General features: G+C 35.2%; 1 protein-coding gene across 4 annotated transcripts in view; it reads right to left on the bottom strand.

Moving 5' to 3' along the window:
- The window catches only part of GRIK2 (glutamate ionotropic receptor kainate type subunit 2), a 454,658-nt gene that overhangs the window by 165,115 nt on the left and 270,187 nt on the right, over window positions 1–19,356 (bottom strand). For all 4 annotated transcript variants that reach the window (XM_080390031.1, XM_080390033.1, XM_080390030.1 and 1 more), the window contains one exon: window positions 15,752–15,958. In XM_080390031.1, coding sequence (XP_080246157.1) covers window positions 15,752–15,958 — 207 coding nt within the window. The remainder of the gene's footprint in view (window positions 1–15,751; window positions 15,959–19,356) is intronic.

The following is a 19,356-nucleotide window of genomic DNA, read 5'->3' on the forward strand; positions in this document are numbered from 1 at the left end:
ATATCTTTTAATCAGCCTAGCCGTGTCCATAACTGACTTTCAGTATTGTTTTCCATTTGCTCCTTTGTTATTCTCTGAATATTTAAATCAGAGAAAAACACTAGTACTAAATGCATCAGGAACTCTATAATTAATTATTTTACATTATTTCCTCTTATTTAAGGTTAGTAAATATTTTCTAGTCCATTCTCCTGTAGCTATGCTAGCATGGATTAGATTTAATAGCTGAAAAGATGTAACATGAGTACCCATTCAAAATAGTCACAAAGTTTCTATCTGCTGATTTATAGAATGCTTTCACTAAACTATTTTGCACCAACTTAGTTTTAACCAACAGTTACACAAATTGCATGTAAGAGGGCTAAGGGCAGTGCACCATGAAACTACACTTAGCAGGAAGATGGATGACATTAATTTGCAATAATACAATCTCAGCCTTAACTCTTATCACTTCACTCCAGCAGAGTTTTCCACAAAGGGCTTTTCTAATGGTTAGAAGAGCAAGATTAACATATCCACAGAAAGGGCAAACTGCCAAAGACAACATTTACAGACAGTGTAGATATTGTGGCTTAGAGTTCAGGAAAGGGAGATTCCTCCCTGAAAAAAAAAAAAAAAATATATATATATATAATTAAAAAAATTATGAGTATCTAAACCAACTAAAATCTTATAGTTCTTCTTCACAGTTTTCACACTCTTTTTTTCCAAAATTTTATTTTTATACCAGTGATGGTTACTAAGTATGAAAATTACTGGACACCATGTTCCAGTGCAGCTTCTGGAAATAAAATCCAAAGGTAAGCATTGATTTCTTGTTTGTTGTTAGCATTTTTTTTCATTATACTTTCCAGATTTACCACAACTCCCTGGAACTGTTGGGTTTTTTTCCAGTTGGTGACCAGTTGGGTCACCTAGATTTTCAGTTTACTGCACTCAGGACAAAAAAACCCTACACTTCTTAATTTTGACACAAATTCTGTTCTCCAATATATGAGGTTTTTTTCAGATTATTTCAGTGAATTCATTTCATCATGCAATCAAGTTAACGTGTCAAATTTGACTTGCTCCCACTTTTCTGTATCACTTTGTCATCTGCAATTCTCTACAAAGGAACCAAAATTATTAATAAAGTTTTTGTGTATCATTTGGATGGGCAAAGATCACTGCAGGATATTGTTACCTCTTACTGATTACAATTCTCATCGACATTTTTTTGAAATCTATCATTTCATAAGCTTATTTAATTGAGGGGATAAAACTTATTAATATGAACAAAATCAACTTCCTGTGCACTTGTCCCCTCCAGCTGCATTTTGATGCAGCCATCACAAGGGCTAAACTTTATTCTTAAAAGAACCCACACCCTGAAATTCTCAATGAATCATTAAATTCCAGTATCTTAGGCTTTAATTAAAATTGATCATTATTATAAGCAATAACAAAAAATGGTCTTTTTAGAGAACTCCATCATATAGGAAATAAAAACAGAAGTGTTTTTACATTGTGTATATTCTCAAAACATACATCAAGCAATGCTTTGCATGTGTCCTAATTATAAAAGAATGTCTAATACAGTACATATTTTATTACCCAAAAATAATGTCCTCATTTCAGCTGGGATAGAGTTAGTTTTATTCTTAGTAGGTGGTAAGAGTGCTGTGTTTGGGGTTTAGTGTGAGAATAAATAAATAAATAAAACACACTGATGTTTTAGTTGTTGCTCAGTAGTACTTACTCTAAATCAAAGACTTTCCAGTTTCCAATGCTCTGCCAGTGAGGAGGGGCACAAGAAGCTGGGAGGGAGCAGGACCAGGACAGCTGACTCAAACTAGCCAAAGGGATATTCCATACCACAGAATGTCATACTCAATATATAAATTGGGGGGGTGGGGTGGGGGTGTTGGCTGGGAGCTGCTGACCGGTGCTCAGGGATTGGCTGGGTGTTAATCAGCGGGTGGTGGGCAATTACACTCTGCATGACCTGTTTCTTTTCCTTTTTGGGTTTTATCTCTCTTTCTCCCTCTCCTCTTCATTACAATTCTTATTGTCATTGTTGATTGGGTTTTTTTTTGTTGTTGTTTATTTCTCTCTTTTTTTTTTTTTACTTTATTAATTGTTCTTATCTTAGTCCATGGGTTTTTCCAGTTCTCCCCATCTCACTGAGTGGCTGTGTGGTACTTAGTTGCTGGCTGGGGTTAAACGACAACATATTGTCACAAATCTAAGGAAGAAAAATGTTAGCAGTGTTTTTATGCACTAGATCCTAATCTAGTTCTGCTCTGCCTAGGCTATATGTAAGCTAACTTGTGAAATTTATTTAAATTTAGTAAAGCTTATCTGAACTCCAGGCATTATTTAAATACTGAAGATACCAGGATAGACTTATTAACATCCATCTTTAATAAAAATAAAATGCAAATCCTATGGATGAATTACATGGGTTTTGTATATAAAACATTGCTTCAGTATGTCCCTTATTTATCCAATATCCTGAGTAAAAAAAATTCTAACAAGTATCTGTACTTTTTCAGTTTCCACTAGTATTTTATGACTACCATGCTCCACACATTCATGCAAAAATATACACTCATCCTTTTCAAGCACTTATGTACAGCCATTGGCATGCATACGTGTGTGTCTGTATATATTTGTTTCACACTTACATTCTCAGGAAGTTACTCATCTTTGGAAGTTGCTACACATTACTGCTAATCGGGCCCTCAGCGGTCAGGAAACAGTAGAATAAAAATTGTGTAAATCAATTCCAGGCTATTGTGACAAAGTAACATGATTTTCTTCCCAACACACACAAACAGACGAACACACATACACACACAGTTTAGTTTGGTGTATTTTGGACTTAAGTAAGGCTGCACTGCTAGCAGTTTCTTTTTTGTTTTTTAACTCTAATCTTCAAATTTCATATAGTTTTCTTAAACAACTGAATTACCATTGACACTGTAAAGAACAGATCAGAATTAGTACCTTTCATTTCTCCAAACAGCAATATTGTGTTTTGGGCACCATTCCCAGGGACACATCTCCCATCAACACATCCTGAAACTCTTTTACCAAAATGCTGTTTTGGTGAAAGTTGATGTACTCCAGGATTCCACAGTCCCTCCTCCCTACCTTCCATGAAATGTTCACTTTGAGATTTGTTGGAAGTATCTGGAGATGAACAAAAGGCAATTTGCAGCACGGAGCTTTTAAACTTTTTTTTCTTTTTTAAACTTTTAGCCTCGGTAATGATATTAAGAATTAATTTGGTTGTGGTAATTGTGCCTCATGCATACACCTCTGGTTGATATATGTCTCATGCAAGTCTTTCAAAATCCTTCTGTTACCATTTCCAAATGAAGAAAATCCAAGCAGAGGTTAAGTAGCAACATTTCTTATGAAGACTGTACCATGTGTACCATGGTACCATAAGTACACCAGAGTGTACCATGTTCAGAGTTATGAGCAGAATTTCTGAATTCCTGATCTACCAAGAATGCAATCAAACTCCTTAATCATTACTTCTGGGGGGAATGAGGTTAAAATAAGATCTGTGTAGGCAGAAAGGAGGACTAAAAAAAGATTGGGAAAACTGGTGCCAATCAACTTTTCCTGTACAGCTGAACTTATTTTGATCTTTGCAGTGATCAAGTACTGTACACTGAAGCGTGGATATTGTAGAAACAGTCTGAATGAGCAAATTCCTGATAAGCTTGAAAAATAACTTTCTGAAGATTTGACATGAAAAACCAAATTGCAAATCTTCCTTTGAGGAAAAGGATATATTTGGATAGAGAATTGTATCATCAATTTTTTCCAGGTAACTTAATTTCTACTAAATGGGGTCAACCCCAATGACCAACATTTTCTGAACCAGAAGAGACAGAATAAAAATGTAGATACATTAATTTACCTAATAAAAAGAAAGTCCCAATGGAGATTAAGTCTGTTATTAGAGAATTCTAATTTTCACATATATTTCTCTTCAGCAGACATATACATAGAAATAATAATCCCTGTGTTATTTTCTACCTTTCTTCACTATCATTATAGCAACAAAAGTAATTGTAAAGATCAGATAACTGTAAAAGGATATGAAAAATGTAATACTTTTATGAATAAAGCCCTGGCCATGGATCAAATCAGTTCCTAATCATTGCTGTAAGCATAAACGATGCTTGAGCCAAAGAGCTATCTTTTGGAGTCTTGTTTGATATACTTCATGCTGCTGCCTTGATTGGGCACTGATTCACCTCACTGGCAAAGCAGTGAAAAACAATTCCAATTATTCACTGTACCATTTTTATGGTAACAGTAACCCTGTAACAGAAACTTAACCATTTTATAGAACCAAGTACATTAGCCAGGCATGTCTAAATACCGAATAACTATAAATGGCGATTATACTCGTTAGACTTAAAACATGTTCAGTGTTAATACTTGTATACTAATTCTTCCACCCACACTCTTAAATATTTGGTCCCAAATTCATACTTGATTTTACCCAGTGCTAGCATTCTTTCACCAGTAACTTCTCAAGGAATATTTGAAATGATTCCCCACCATTTCCAGAAACTTGTGAACCTGTGACTGGCTACCCCTAAAAAAGAAAAGGGGGAAAAAAAATAATGGGAGGGTGGGCAGGCAAGTATGTAAATATTCTATTTATGAATGTGGGCAGGTAGGAAAATAGTCAAGGCAAGGAATAGAAATTGCAAACTAAATTTTAGACAGCAAAACATGCTATTTATCATGAGGATTCCTGGCTACTAAAGTAATTTTGAACATTCTGAATTTCATCTATATTTTAAATAAAATCCTGAGTTATCTAGCAGAATGTCAAAAGACAAAGTACGGATGTTGCTCCAAAAGCTAAGTTCAGTTCTTTGTCAGTTCACTAGTAGGAATTGATAAGACTGGTAAAATGAAAAAGGGAAAAAACAGAAATGGAGAAAAAAGAAAGGTTATTTTCACTTAGCAAAAGAAAAGGGATTTTAAAAGAAAAAGGTTCATTAGTAGTGGTTAAAATTGTGAAAATTAAAATTAGAAAACCATAATACCCTAACTGTAGGAAACATTACTTGGGCATATTGTAGTTAAATAAACAGGAAGGTAATATTCACTTACCCCTAACCTCAACAAACTTCAGATACACAGCCTCTTAAGTACAGCTCATCAGAAAAAATCTACACACCTCAGTTTACTTATTAAGAAGACCCTACTGTCAAAATCTCCTACCACTTCTGGTGTCAAATAACTGAGAATGTACTTTAAATTTTCCATCCAGTTTTTTTAGGAAACATAGGATGTGATCAGCTCAGAAGATCATGTAATAACATTTATGACTATTAAGAAAAAGTGCCTACATTAATATTTTGTGTGTCTCACAGTAATATTAGAAATATCGCCGGGCTTTGCTCAACTAAATGCAGACTGTGTGGAAGTTCCCTGCTCTTTGGAAAATAATTGCTCACTCTCGACTGCTCGTTTGTTGAATGCTACATCTTCAGTCTGTCCTGTACTCGAAATCATTACCATACCCCTTGCCTGTAATTTAATAGGGAATTCATATATGCACTTCTGCTGTGTTCCTTACTGAATTAATACATATGTTTTGCACACTTAACCTAAGCTTCTGGTTTATGATTCCTTTGACACTTTAGATTACTGAGGTTCTGGACTTCCCTGGCATTTTTTCATGGCTTCCTGCAATACTCTCTGCTGCACTCTATCTGAACCTTATTTCCTGCACAACATTTACTCTGTGTTAGGATCTGTTTGTACATTTTTCCATGGGAATATCATATACAGCCAGATACCTAGTACAGCATATCTGAGTGAATCACATTGATAAATTCAGACATACAAGGTAAGAATTTGCAGAGAGGTTCTGTAAGCCTACGAAAATATTCAGTTTGGTTGAAGAGAAAGACAGAAGCTCAAGCAGCAACAAAAGAGACACGGTTAGTTGCTTGTCAGGGAGACACCTGCTGCTGCATATTCAGCTTGGGACAAATGACATTGGAAATAAAAGGTCAGAGCACTTGAAGTTGTGGATTAATCAATTAACAATTAGACTGAAAGGCACAAAAAGCACAAGTGATATTTTCTGGCATATTATAAATTATCATAATAAGTTATCTTATAGTCCCCAGGACAGATTTCACACAGAAATGAAATGCTACTTTAATGAGGAAAAGAAAGCATGCAAACAATAATAACTGGAAGATAATATGAATCTTTAAAACAGTAACCATACACATGAAAAATACAATACAAGCACTTAACAGTTAAAGAATTTGGGATACTTCATCATTACACAGAATAACTGGAAAGTGTTGGAATACTATTTCACAATATTAAATAATGTGAATTAGTAGCTTTCTTTGAAGAGCAGGTTGTGCTGGAAAACTGCCAACATAACAAATTTAACTAATAATGATTACTGGAAATTCAAAGAAGAATGCTTCAGCATAGAACAGTAATGCTTAATCTGCAAGGTAAATAAATGTAAACTAAGAAATAAAAATACACTCACAACAGATGGCCTTCAAACAGCTAAACGATAAATCAGGAAAAATATACATTATAAACAAAATATAAGAAAGTTGAAAATACAAGCAGATAAGGACAAGAAAACTAAAATACCAGCTAATAGTATTTAAAACATACACAGAGAGTACAGAAAAAGGGAATTGTTTTTTTTGGGGGGGGGTTTAAGAGAGAAGGTAGAAATAAAATAAAATGCCAAGATACTAGAAAATAACATTAAAAATGTCAGCAGAAATGAGTAGACATTCAGCTTACCACCTATGTATATTCACCAGAGCTGCTGGTTGAAGCAAAAACTATACCTGCACGGCAGACTTGCCAAAACTCTACGTGGTTTTTATAGAAAATTAACCTTCAAAACATCATCTCCCCACAGGATCAGAGTTTAAATATTATATTATATATATATAAAAAATTAAGCATAATTAAAATTTTCATCAAATGACAATGAGATTCAGTTGCAGATGCTAGTGTAGACCTAAGTTTTGAAATAAATTTATCCAGTTCTCACATAGTTTGTAAAATACGTAGCCTAAATTTTGTATATATACTGTATATGTATATATGTTTATAAACTCTGTATTATGTAATAAATTACAATTAACATTCCATTTTCGTAATGCAAAACTGCTCAATGTATCCCATGTAAAATCATACAAGAAAAGGAGTAATTATTGTAAAGAGCATGAGAGCTGAACAAGATATTTTGTAATGAAATATGAGCAGAAAATACTTGGAAACTCCAAAATCAAGATAGATTTATGGATTCTGCAGGTGAAAACCATTCAAACACAGTAAAAATATTACAGTTCTGCTGAGCTGAGATTCTATCTTCCTCTCAATATTCATCCAAACTAAAACCCAACGAGTGGTTTCTGAGTGCTCAGAATTTAGTGTATGCTATATCTTGTATACTGAGCTGAGATTTCCTCAATGTATTAAGGACATAAAATTAAAATATTTCCCTGTAATATAATTTATTTGATGATGCTTTACCTAAAATTTCACATTTTACAAAACAAGTTTTCTTTAGCCTTATTTCTAACCTCGAAACCCTTCCTCTGAAGGAGTCCTAACAGTTTCCATCTTCATTTCAAAAATATACATGCAAAGTGTTAAGAACGAACACCAGCAGATCGCAAAGACCCTCAGACAATGGAAAAATATTGTGACCCAAGCCTAGGGATGAACTCAAGGTTCTCAGAACAGCAACTGACCAGAAGACAGTAGAAAACCACTACAACTATACAGGTTCAGAACAATGAAGATTAACACACGGGACAAGCACACACTGAACCTGCACGGGATAAGTACACACCAATTACATAAACAATGGTAACTGATTAGCCTACACCTTAACAGAGGTGATTTGATTAGTCTATACAACTGCATTGTAATATATGTTATATGTAACATATGTTATTAAGAAATGCCCTGTCTTCCTTAATATCAATGTCCCCAAGCATTAGGCTGGGGAATAGTATGTGCATTGCTTAAGAAAAAATCCTTTCTAATTCTACACTTTGCCTATGTCTCTGTCTTCAGTCAGTGTTGGACCTCTAAGACACAAGTGTGGGTTTGAGCCCAGCAGAAACAGAGGTGCTCTAGGGGGGTTGAGGGCCTCTAGAGGGGAGGTGGATTTGAGTCCCACCAGAACTCCTGTTGCATTAGTGGGCTGGAGTCCTACTAAAAGGGAAGTGAGTCCCATGGGAATTCCCCTAACATAAGCTTATAAACCTGTTATATCTACTACACTCACATGATCACTCGTTCTTTCCTTACTCATTATAACCTGTGTAAAACACTTGCCACCTTGAACAGTAGTATTTATATTCTTTCTCTGCTTTCTTACATATTTCCCTTAGCCTGAATAGCTTGAATATGGCTTGCCATAAGAAGTGAAAAATAACTTTTTGTCTGTGAATATAATTTGTGTTGATGAGTAATATTATGCATCACGTTAAACATCCCATCAACAGAAATCATGTACTTAAAAATAAAAACCCCAGACCTTATTAAGCCTATTTTGGAATGTGAAACCGAAGTACCTGCAAGCTCATTGGGTGTTTTTTTCATTTTTATGATTAATATATGTGTTTACTTCTAAAGGACAAATGAAAAAATCTCATGATGTTTTATCTAAGAAAGAAGATTATTAATTTAAACCAAGATTTGGAAGATAATTTCTCTTATCTTATTAACTTATATAAAATAATATTTCATCAAACTATACAACCAGATGAAAGACAAGAGTTCTATCCAGGCAGCTTAAATTATCCATTTAAAAGTACAGAAAAATTAGGAACACACCAAAAAAAAAAACAAACCAACCCTGTTATGAAGGCACTGTTGGCAAAATTATTATTTTCGTTCTTAATGGCTGAAGTTTCTCAGTTGTTCTTCACATTACAGTTTCTCACAGTAATCCCTATTTTTTCTGGTTTCTAATACAAACATGAGAGGTGACAGGAATAATAAAAAACAAGTAATTGGAAAACAGCATAATTCCATAAGAAAACAGTTATGCTTACTTGCATAAACAAGGATCAGCATTTGGAAAAGTCTTAGTATACTTCATTAAGAGAGGAATTTATCTACTCACATTAACTGAGATCAATTTAAAGAAAAAATTAAGATGAGCACTCAATGAATGCTGCAGCAGGTGCAGTACAAATGTAATTTTGTAAAGACAGACTGTAATCTCACAGCTGCTTCAAGCAAGACCTAAGTGTGAGACAACACCAAAAGGCAGATGCCTGGGCTTGTATTCCGGGCCCTTTTCTGATTTTTACTAGAGCTTCTGACAGTTTCTATGGTATCGCCATGCCTCTAGCCGCTGCTCCATCAATGAAAGGGTGTCCCACAGATCTTAGATCTGCCAGCACTACGTGGATGCCTTGGACAGTTTAAGGAAGGTCAAGCGGCACCAGACACTTATGTGTAGGCTTCTGGCTTAATCCACAGCACTTCAAATTTCCATCGCAGCCACTAAAGATCTAATCAATACAGATGATGGAGTCTAAAGAGCAATTCAGCTGACCAAGTTCTAGAAAAGCGTTTTGTGTTCCTGAATATGTCTACTGCATAAGAGATACCTTGTATAGCCAAACTATCCTCAGATGGGCTGCTCTAGAAAAGGACAGATGTCCTCTGTCATATCTGCTGCCTTATGCAGACATGCTTGAGATCACGGAGCATCTAACCTGAATGACTCCATTGGACACAGCTTTAGAACTTAAGTTAAATTTCTTTCTCAGCTCTGGTATGATTGTTTTCAGTAGATCTCTATGGGCTAAAACAGAAGCCTACATAGCTAGCGCTCTAATAGGCACCTTTTACCAAAACATTCATTTATGCATTTGATCCTGAGTTTAGTCTCTCACAGTCTGTCTTCCCCTCTGAGGTACAACATTCTAATCCATGGAACAGTGCTCTGGATTAATTTGATTTTATGAGGCCTGACATAAGATGTCAAATAGGTTCTAAAAATATATTGGAAATAAAGGATTTCCTATCAAAATCCTCCATCCTTTTTGAGAACATCTGTAATTATTAGTATCTTGTTTATGTAGTAACACTGAGAGTAAGGGTAGGCACTGTCAACACATTACTTTTCACATCTATTACACATGCTGCCCTTGTTTAAGAAAAACTATCACATTGTTTACCTTCTCAAATTCCATAGTTTCACAAACGTTTTTAATGAGTCAAAATTAACAAGTTTGCCATAATATTAACTCAGTGAAGAATTTGACATGCAGAGAAGGCAGACATCAAAATTATATTTTAATATTATATATAAAGTATATTTTACTTATATAAAGTATATTTTACTATGTTAATGAACATAAATTGAAGATAGTAGTTCTCTAAATAAAGAAAATCTGCCTGGGATTACCAGGCGTTTAGAATACTAGCATTTATATGGGGAAAAATAGAAGGCATATTTAATGTGCTCGACACAGATGCTCAACAGATGCTGGTGGAAGGATATCTTATTCTAAAATTGATTCTTTTTGAGACAAGAAAAGTGTTAACATTAGACTTGAAAATTATTTTGCAGAGCCTGACATGTATTTTAACATACTGTGAGTAGTATCTGTTCTAAAGAGCTAAAAAATAATACCACAAGTATGGAGAATTAAGACAGAGAGAATAGCATCAAAATGAAATTATTATTTTTTTTCTCTAACAAAAGCCTTTCACTTGTTTATTCAAGTAAAGAAAAATGTAAAATATGTGTATCATTGCCTGGTATCTCACAATTGACATGACACAGTAGCAAGGGCAGAATTATTTCCAAGATAGCTGATAAAAAACTTGTTTCCTAGAATTATTTTATTTTATTAAAGTCAAAATGATCCATGACAACAACAAATCTTTACAAAAGTCTTTAAAAGGAAAATCTCTTAAGACCTCAGACTGAATGGGGGTCAACATATGATCCTAAACTCAACATCTGATCTTAAAGTTTTAATTTCATCATCACTTCTTTTAATTAAAATGTTGAATAGATTTTGTTTCCTTTTCCTATGTAGTGTACTATGGTGGTTTGACCCTGGCTGAATGCTGGGTGCCCACCAAAGCCACTCTATCCCTCACCTCCTCAACCAGACAAGGAAGAGACAATGATAATGAAAGACCTGTGGATTGAGATAAGGCCAGGGACATCACTCCGCAATTACTATCATAGGCAAAACAGACTCAACTTGGGGAATTTAGCTTAAATTATTACCATTCAAATCAGAAAGAACACCTTCCCCCTACCCCTCTCTTCTTCCAAGGTCAAACTTAATTCCCAATTTCTCTACCTCCCCCCAGGCAGTGCAGGGGAACAGGAAGTGGGGTTTGGTCAGCTCATCACACATTGTTTCTGCTGCTTCTTCCTCCCTGCTCCAGCAGGGTGTCCCTCCCATGGGAGACCATGAATTTCTCCAACTTGAGTCCTTCCCACAGGCTGCATTTCTTGACATACTCCTCCAGCACGGGTCCCTGGCCTGGTTTCAGCTGGGATGGAGTTCATTATCTTCTTAGGAGCTGGTGCTGTGCTGTGATTTGGTTTTGATATGAGACTTTTCAGTTTGCCTTGTTAGCGAAAATGTTGGAGGAGCACAAGGAATTGGGAGGGGACACAGCCAGGTCAGCTGAGGCAACTAGCCAAAGGGTTATTCCATACCATGGGGCATCATGCCTGGTATATATACCTGGGGGGTTGGCTGGGGCGGGCAGATCATTGCCTGGGGACAGGCTGGGCATCTGTCAGCAGGCGGTGAGCAGTTGCATTGTGCATCATGTCTTCCTTTCCCTCTGGATTTTAATCTTTCCCTCCTTCTTTTTATTAGAACTGTTATTGTCATCACTGTTATTATTGTTCTTTCGTTTTTATTCTATTTTGATTATTAAATTGTTCTTATCTCAACCCTCAAGTTTTACCTTCCTTTCGAACTCTCTTTCCTGCCCCTCTGGGTGAGGGGGAGTGAGTGAGAAGCTGTGTGGGGCTTAATTACCAGCTGGGGTTAAACCACGATAGTCCCTTTCACAGGGTGTAGTCCTTCAGGAACAGACTGCTTCAGCAGTGTCCCCCACAGGGCCACAAATCCTGCCAGCAAACCTGCTTCAGCACAGGCTTCCTACAGGTCACAGCCTCCTTTGGGCATCCACCTGCTCCAGCACGGAGTTCTCCACAGGCTGCAGGTGGGTACCTGCTCCACCGTTAACCTCCATGGGCTGCAGGGACACAGCCTGCCTCACCATGGCCTTCACCAAAGGCTTCAGGGGCATCTCTGCTCTGGTGCCTGGAGCACCTCCTGCCCCTCCTTCTGCACCGACCTTGGTGTCTGCAGAGTTGTTTCTCTCACATGGTCTCACTCCTCTCTTCTGCTGGCGCAGATTTCCACCCTCCCCCTCTCCACCTTCTTAACATGCTATACCAGAAGTGCTATCACCATTGCTGATAGGCATGGCTTTGGCCAGTGGAGGATCCATCTCAGAGCTGGCTGGCATTGGCTCCATTGGACATGGGGGAAGCTTCTGGCAGCTCCTCACAGAAGCCACCCCTGTAGCCCTCCCACCACAAAAATCTTGCCATGCAAACCCATTACAGTACCAAACCCAAAACAATAAGAGAAATACACTTATCATAACTGATCAAAAAACTCCTGACAAAATAATTTCTAATGCAAAAATTATTTTTTTTTATAATAACTTCCTTGAACCAAAGGCAGCAAGTCACTAGAAGGAATACTTCTTCATGAAGAATACATCCATAAAGGATGGAGATACCTGGATTTTAGTTCCTCCTCCCCCAAATAGCTAACAACATTTTCCTGAATTACCCAGACAGTGAGGTAAAATACTGAATGAAAATTGGGGCAAAGAAATCAGATTCCTTAACTGGCAAAATCCAATTTAAAATGTTTTCATAGGGAAATCTCTCCTATATTTGCTGTGCTAGTGAATATTTCTCTTCCAATTGTGGCTCTAGAGACCACTGTCTTTTTCCAGCAAGAATTCATTATCATTCAGTTGTCAAAGGGGAGGAATCACTGAACTCATTTTTCACTTTCGGTATTTACCTTTTATTTAAAAGGAAACTACTAATTCTTTGGAGACCAGTATCAGAATGATGGCATATGTGAACACTGAGTAAAAAAGTCAAAGAAAGAAGAAATATGGGTAAACTATAAGAAAGGAGACTGAAAACACACAAAGCCTGACATAAAGGCTTCAGGCTGTGTCCACACTGCAGAATTTCAACCCTGAGATTGACATGATATGTGGAGCTCAGTTCAGATAGCATTGTCTTCATTTCAGTTACACTTTTGAGTCCAAGTAGTTATGTAAAGTGACTATGCACAGATTTAAACAGTTTATTTAAAAACTTAGATTCTGTTTGATACTTTTCATCTTTATATAAATGGTGGATCTTCCTTTCTACATACATAGTATACTAAAATTCTCCTTTTTATTTATTCTTGAATTACAAATTCTATGAACTACCTTTGCAAAGATACACACTGCAGCATAGTATCCTTTTTTCTGAACTTAAGTGACTGACAGCTAAAATATAACAAGAAGGTAAAAATAAAATAATTTTCAAAAATAATTTTCAAATACATGTAATTACTATGGCAACTTTCAGAACTCTGTCTTTATTCTGTACTCTATTTTAATTAGAAACTCAGTCTGAAAGGTGTAGGCAGAATCATTTTACCTTCCAAAAGATATAGTAATTGAGTTTAATAAACTACTTTATACAAAATAAAACCTCTTTGACACTTTAAAAAATATTTTCTAAGGCAAAAGAAAGACTTAAAGTCTAAGCTAATGAGCCATGTGAAGTATTAACTACATCAAATGTGTTAGCTGTCTATCTGGAATTCTCTGATTTCTTGTGCATCAGTTCTGAGGTCTGAAGTGTTGCTGGCTAATAAAATGTACCAATAACATGCATGTAAATAAAGGGCACGGATGCATAAATAAATTGCATGTGTTCAATAGATAAAAACAGAGAAAACATTAAGGGAAAATTTCAACAATTGATAAACTGAGAGGCACTAGTATAAGTTATGATCCAGGTTAAGAAGTTAGGCTACATCTTCTGTGATACACTAACAGAGTATCTAAACATTTTTAATTCCTAAGTAAACATCATTGCAAAAGGCAAAATAAATTGTAAGTTCAGATATATGTTATCTATAGGAAAAAGAAGCACGTGTTCCATTCTGTGTTACCAAGAGGAAAGGATTGGAAAAGCTCCTGTTCCGCATACTTAATGCTGCAACTAATTGATAGACATTTTATTTCAAGATTACCTTAGTGAAAAGCTTAGGAGGACATACTAGTGCTGGCTCAAGAAAGCTTTATGCTAAATAACAAAAGCATATAAAATGTGATTTTTCTTTGCTTCTGAAAAATTATGTAAGAAATGCTTCCACAATATCTACGCCAATCATAGAAAATTAGTTCCAGATGATGATACCACCTAACAACCATCACATCTAAGAGCTATGCATACCTATGCATTAATACATATGTGAAAATACACATCTATAGAGATGGACAGAGAATCTAGCTAAATATCTGTTTGCTTTCTATGTATGTGTGCTAGGTATAATACATACACACATTGAAAGATAATATAAATATAATACTTCCATGCATTCTTCTTAAAAGTGTGAAGATAGGCATAATCAACATCTGTTGTAACAGCAATAGCAGATTATTATTTACTAGGAAAGCACAAAGATAACAACCCTCCTAGTAATATGCATATTTTGATTAGAACATTTTCTGCCCATCTGCTGAAATCTTAAAGTGAAACAATATTAGTGAATATTTTTCTTCAAGCTATTCATTCAGTTTCTGCCATCATTAGGAGGTTTCACTTGAATTAACTATAAAATAGTCTCCCCTTCCTCCTATTTTAAATGACAGCAATGTGCAGAACATGTTTTATTTGGTTCTTTGATCAAATGTCTCTATATCAAGCAATTCACCCAAATAAGTGCAAAAAGGGAGAATGACATAATTTTCAAATTGACTGAAATGTTTCTAAGAGATTGAATTCAACTGTCATGACCAAATGGAAAAGTATGCTTTGAAGGACACAAAATTATGCCTGCCTTGCTCATTTTCAAGTAATAGCAATGGTATCTCTTTGACACACATCGCATTATCTAGCTCCTTTAGTATATGTTGATATTTTTGTCTTACTGCTTGCACTTTATTGTTAATGTTTCAAGAAATATGTTCCTCTTCATTGTGTATATCAAATAATTTTTTACACTACATACACAGAAATTTTTTACAACAAAGTCTCATATCCACTATAAGAAGACCTGATTATTGATTAATGCAGATTTATGTTTTGTCACCAAAAAAAAATATTTGTTCTCAGAAATAAATTCTGAATACTACCTATTCCATATTTTGACTTAGGCATGTGCCACAGAAGGGCTAAACCAGTTTGGCAGAAACAAACCCCGACCACAGGCAAAACAGAGATGTAAAATAGTCTTCATTTAACACACCAATTCTACACTAAATAAATCATTGATGTGAATCTACTTGCATTACTTCTTTAAACATCTGCATTTTCCAGTACAGTACTTATACTATCATAAAAGTTTTATAATTTGTATAGACAGAATCAAAATCTAAATGGATATTAGAAAGCTTCCAAAAGTTAACTTACATGATCAATTAGTTCACGAACCATTCCATTCCACTGTCCACTAGCATCTTCCTGGGCTCCATATTTTCCATCTTCCACCAGCCTAATCTCATAGGAAAATCCAAGGATAGTAGACAGCTCCCTGAGGAGGTCGATGCAATAACCTTCAAATCGATCGTTTCCATACAAGGGTTTGTCAGACTTCTTGAACATAACATATGGCTCTTCCTGTAATCATTAAAAAAGCAGAATAGATAATGAGTGCCCCCACACCTTTCTTTTCTTTTTAACCTTTAAGTAGTACACTGCCATGAAACCACTCCATGTACAAAGAGCTAAAGTGAAAAGTAGAATCCTTTTAGCTTTTGGTTATAGCTGTCTCAAGTCCTTATTTATCTTCAAAATGAAGTTAGTCAAAAGACCCTCCTTCTCATTTTTGTTTGAAAAAATTACACCCTAACCACAGACATATCTTCAAGGAATTCATATAAATGCTAGATTTAAATGTGCTCCTTAGCAGTTACATTTCACATTGATATTAAATGCATTGTTTTGATGGATATTGTAAGCTTCTTAAAATGCAGTAACAATGTGCTTTGGCAACTGAAAAAAGTAATTAAAACTCCAAACATCAATCAAATTCTTTAAGAATTGGGTTTTACACTTTTCTTTACACAAGTGTTTTAATGGTTTTCAGAATGTTTTGCTCAGTAAAGTACAGAAAACCCACGGGCTGAGGCCAAGTCAGCAAAAGCACCTACTGCTCTGTTTCAAGTTATAGGCTGCCACTTACAAGACCACAGTAAAACCAGAAACAAGTTATCTCAAAAAGAAAATCCTATGATATACATTCCATGAAAACTGGATTTATTCCCTTTAAACATTTCTTTTCTTATAATTTAAACAACAATTGACTTTTTTGTGTAAAGTAGTGTACAAACAAAACAGCAAACAAATTAAAATGATTGGCAGAATATTCATAATTATGGGAAAAAACATTTAGCAAAATATGTAAGATTTTTACATCTGTTTCTCAATATACTATAGCCTTCCTTAAAAACAAAGCTGAAGGGATAAAGATAAAAAACAATTGGTAGAGTTTTCCAGTACAATATGGCACCAATATTTGAATTGTATTTTATAGGTTAAACACACAACTCAGTCTTTGCTCACATTTTAGACAAGCTTTTTTTCATTTTTACCATAATAAAAAGATAAGCACCAAGTAAAGTAAGACAAATGACAGTAAATGCAATTACTGTACCAAGTACAAATCTCAATGAATAATCAGATAAACTCTCCAGGGTAACTTAAGAAAATTCATATAGCCCTAAATGTCCACATCAGCACTCAGCGGGGTTAAAGGCACTTCATTCTACAGGCAGCTTTAATTAGGATTTTTTAGCATTCCTGATGTAAACATCTGTCTTGAGGTGTCACATGATTTAAGCACTATATCTGCATAAAACTGGAACTTTAACCAAAAATGCAAAGGAGAAAGCAGGGAGATCTCTTCCTTTCAAAGGAAGTGTGTTCAGAATATACCTGTTCACCCGCTGCTTCTTAAAAAATATTTTCTGAGTAAAACAAACTACTGAATCAAGACTGCTGAGATTCTATTTTAATATACATCTATTGAAATTAATAAGGTTATGGCCATATTTTTAAAAGTACACCACTGATCTTCATACAATTAACAGTGAATGTATCATTAAATAAATTGTCCAGAGAAACTACTAGGATGCTTTGACAGAAACTTTTCAAACAGTAGACAGGCAAATGACTCCAGGAGAACTCTTCTAGATGTAGTACTGACAAGAACAAAGGCTTGACTGAAAACATGAAAGCTGAAAGTGATTTAAATGACAAGAATCATTGAATAACACTTGTGAAGCAGAGACAGTGACAGAACAACTATGTATTGAAAACAGTGTTAATAAACTCAACAATTGATACTAAATACCTCATAGACAACAACCGTAAGGAAAACAATTTTTCAGGTAAAATAAGAATTCCTTAAAGAAAACACTCTACTGGCCAAGCAGAAGCTATACTAAGACAAAAGACAGTGTAGAAAAAAGAAACAAGACTCAAACATGAATTCTTCAATGAACTGAAACTCAGAAAATGAAGTTCAGAGGAAGTGAAAAGACAGAAAAGCAAACACACACAAATAAAACTTATACGGGAACAAATGTAAAAATGCCAAATTTTGTACAACTGGCAATATTAAGGATATAAAGTGACATTCTAGAAGGAAGAATAAAAGAAAATTCTAGAAACTAGTTCATCGTTTGCCCAAAACAAACAAAAAACCATGAAATGACATTACAAAGAATCAGTTTGATGATTTTCCTGTGCCTATCCTCTCTGAAAAAGGTAACGTGGCTCAAATAAAATATAGCATTAAAACAAGAAACACATGTAAAAGCATTTAGGCTAAAGTACAGAAAGACAACTTCAGTGAGTCATCAAACTTTAAGTATTTTTGGGAGGTTTGGACCTGAAGAATTCACAGAAGAACCAGTTTTAGCAATTTTCAATCCATTAGTAATTACCTTTAAGAATTCATGGAAGCTTCAAGGAGAGTGTAAAAGGCTTATCTTTAAACTCTTCCCAATAGAAGAAACTTCACCAATTGGACAAAGGAGGGCTATGAAATTGTAAGCTGATTAATGCAACTTTGAGAAAAACAGTATTTTTATCCTAAGCAAATTATAAAGCTGTTTAATTTGTGAGAATCTAAAGCTAAAAGAATACAGAGAAGGGAAGAAGTTGAGGAAAGCCATCACATCATGTTATAAGCAAAGTCATCCTGTTGTCCCTAAAACTATGAACAAAATCTGACTGTCCAGAATGTGCACTTCATTGAAAGAGATTCATTATCAATCTGGAGAGTTATAATAAGTGATATTTCTTTATAGAATACTTTTAAATCTTTCTCCTTTTTATTAAACAGAAAAGATGGATGTGTATTCACTCTACAATGGGGTAGGATCAGAATTCAAAATGGTAAGTTTCAGAAAATGGAAGAGTAATTAAAAATAATGGTATTCAAAAGGCATTAGGGGATATTTCCACACTTCGGATGAATAATAAATTGCAGAAATTCAGCAGGAAAAGAGCTGATTAGGTAACAACTCTATTAAATTAAGTTCTAGATATTTTAGGGGATCATGTACTGGACTCAACAATACCACACCATTAACTGAGGAAAAAAGCCCTGACCTACTTGGATCTGCCTTAAGTCGTAGTCCAGAACTGGAGGACCTACAGCGGTCCCTTCCCACCTAAATTACTCTATCATTTTTTGGTTTTGACACTACTAATGTTTCAGTTACTGTATTCCATTCAGTTTTGAATAGTGCAGTTCAGGAGAAACATGAACCAAGGTCTCCAAAATAGGAAGAGTGAAAGAATATACGTTGTTTCTCTTAAGAAAGAACAGACTGAGAGGGAAGAGGTAAAAGCCTTCAACACATGCAAAGTTGTTGCAAACAGGAGCCAGAAAAGTTATTTTCTGTAGAGGGCAGAGAAATTACAGACCCTAAACTCTGGCAAAAGAAATAAAGGTTAGAAATTAGGAGATACTTTATAATAGTAAGTATATGTAAGTGCCACAGTAG

This window comes from Falco punctatus, assembly GCF_963210335.1.
Source record: "Falco punctatus genome assembly, chromosome: 5".
NCBI lineage: Eukaryota > Metazoa > Chordata > Aves > Falconiformes > Falconidae > Falco > Falco punctatus.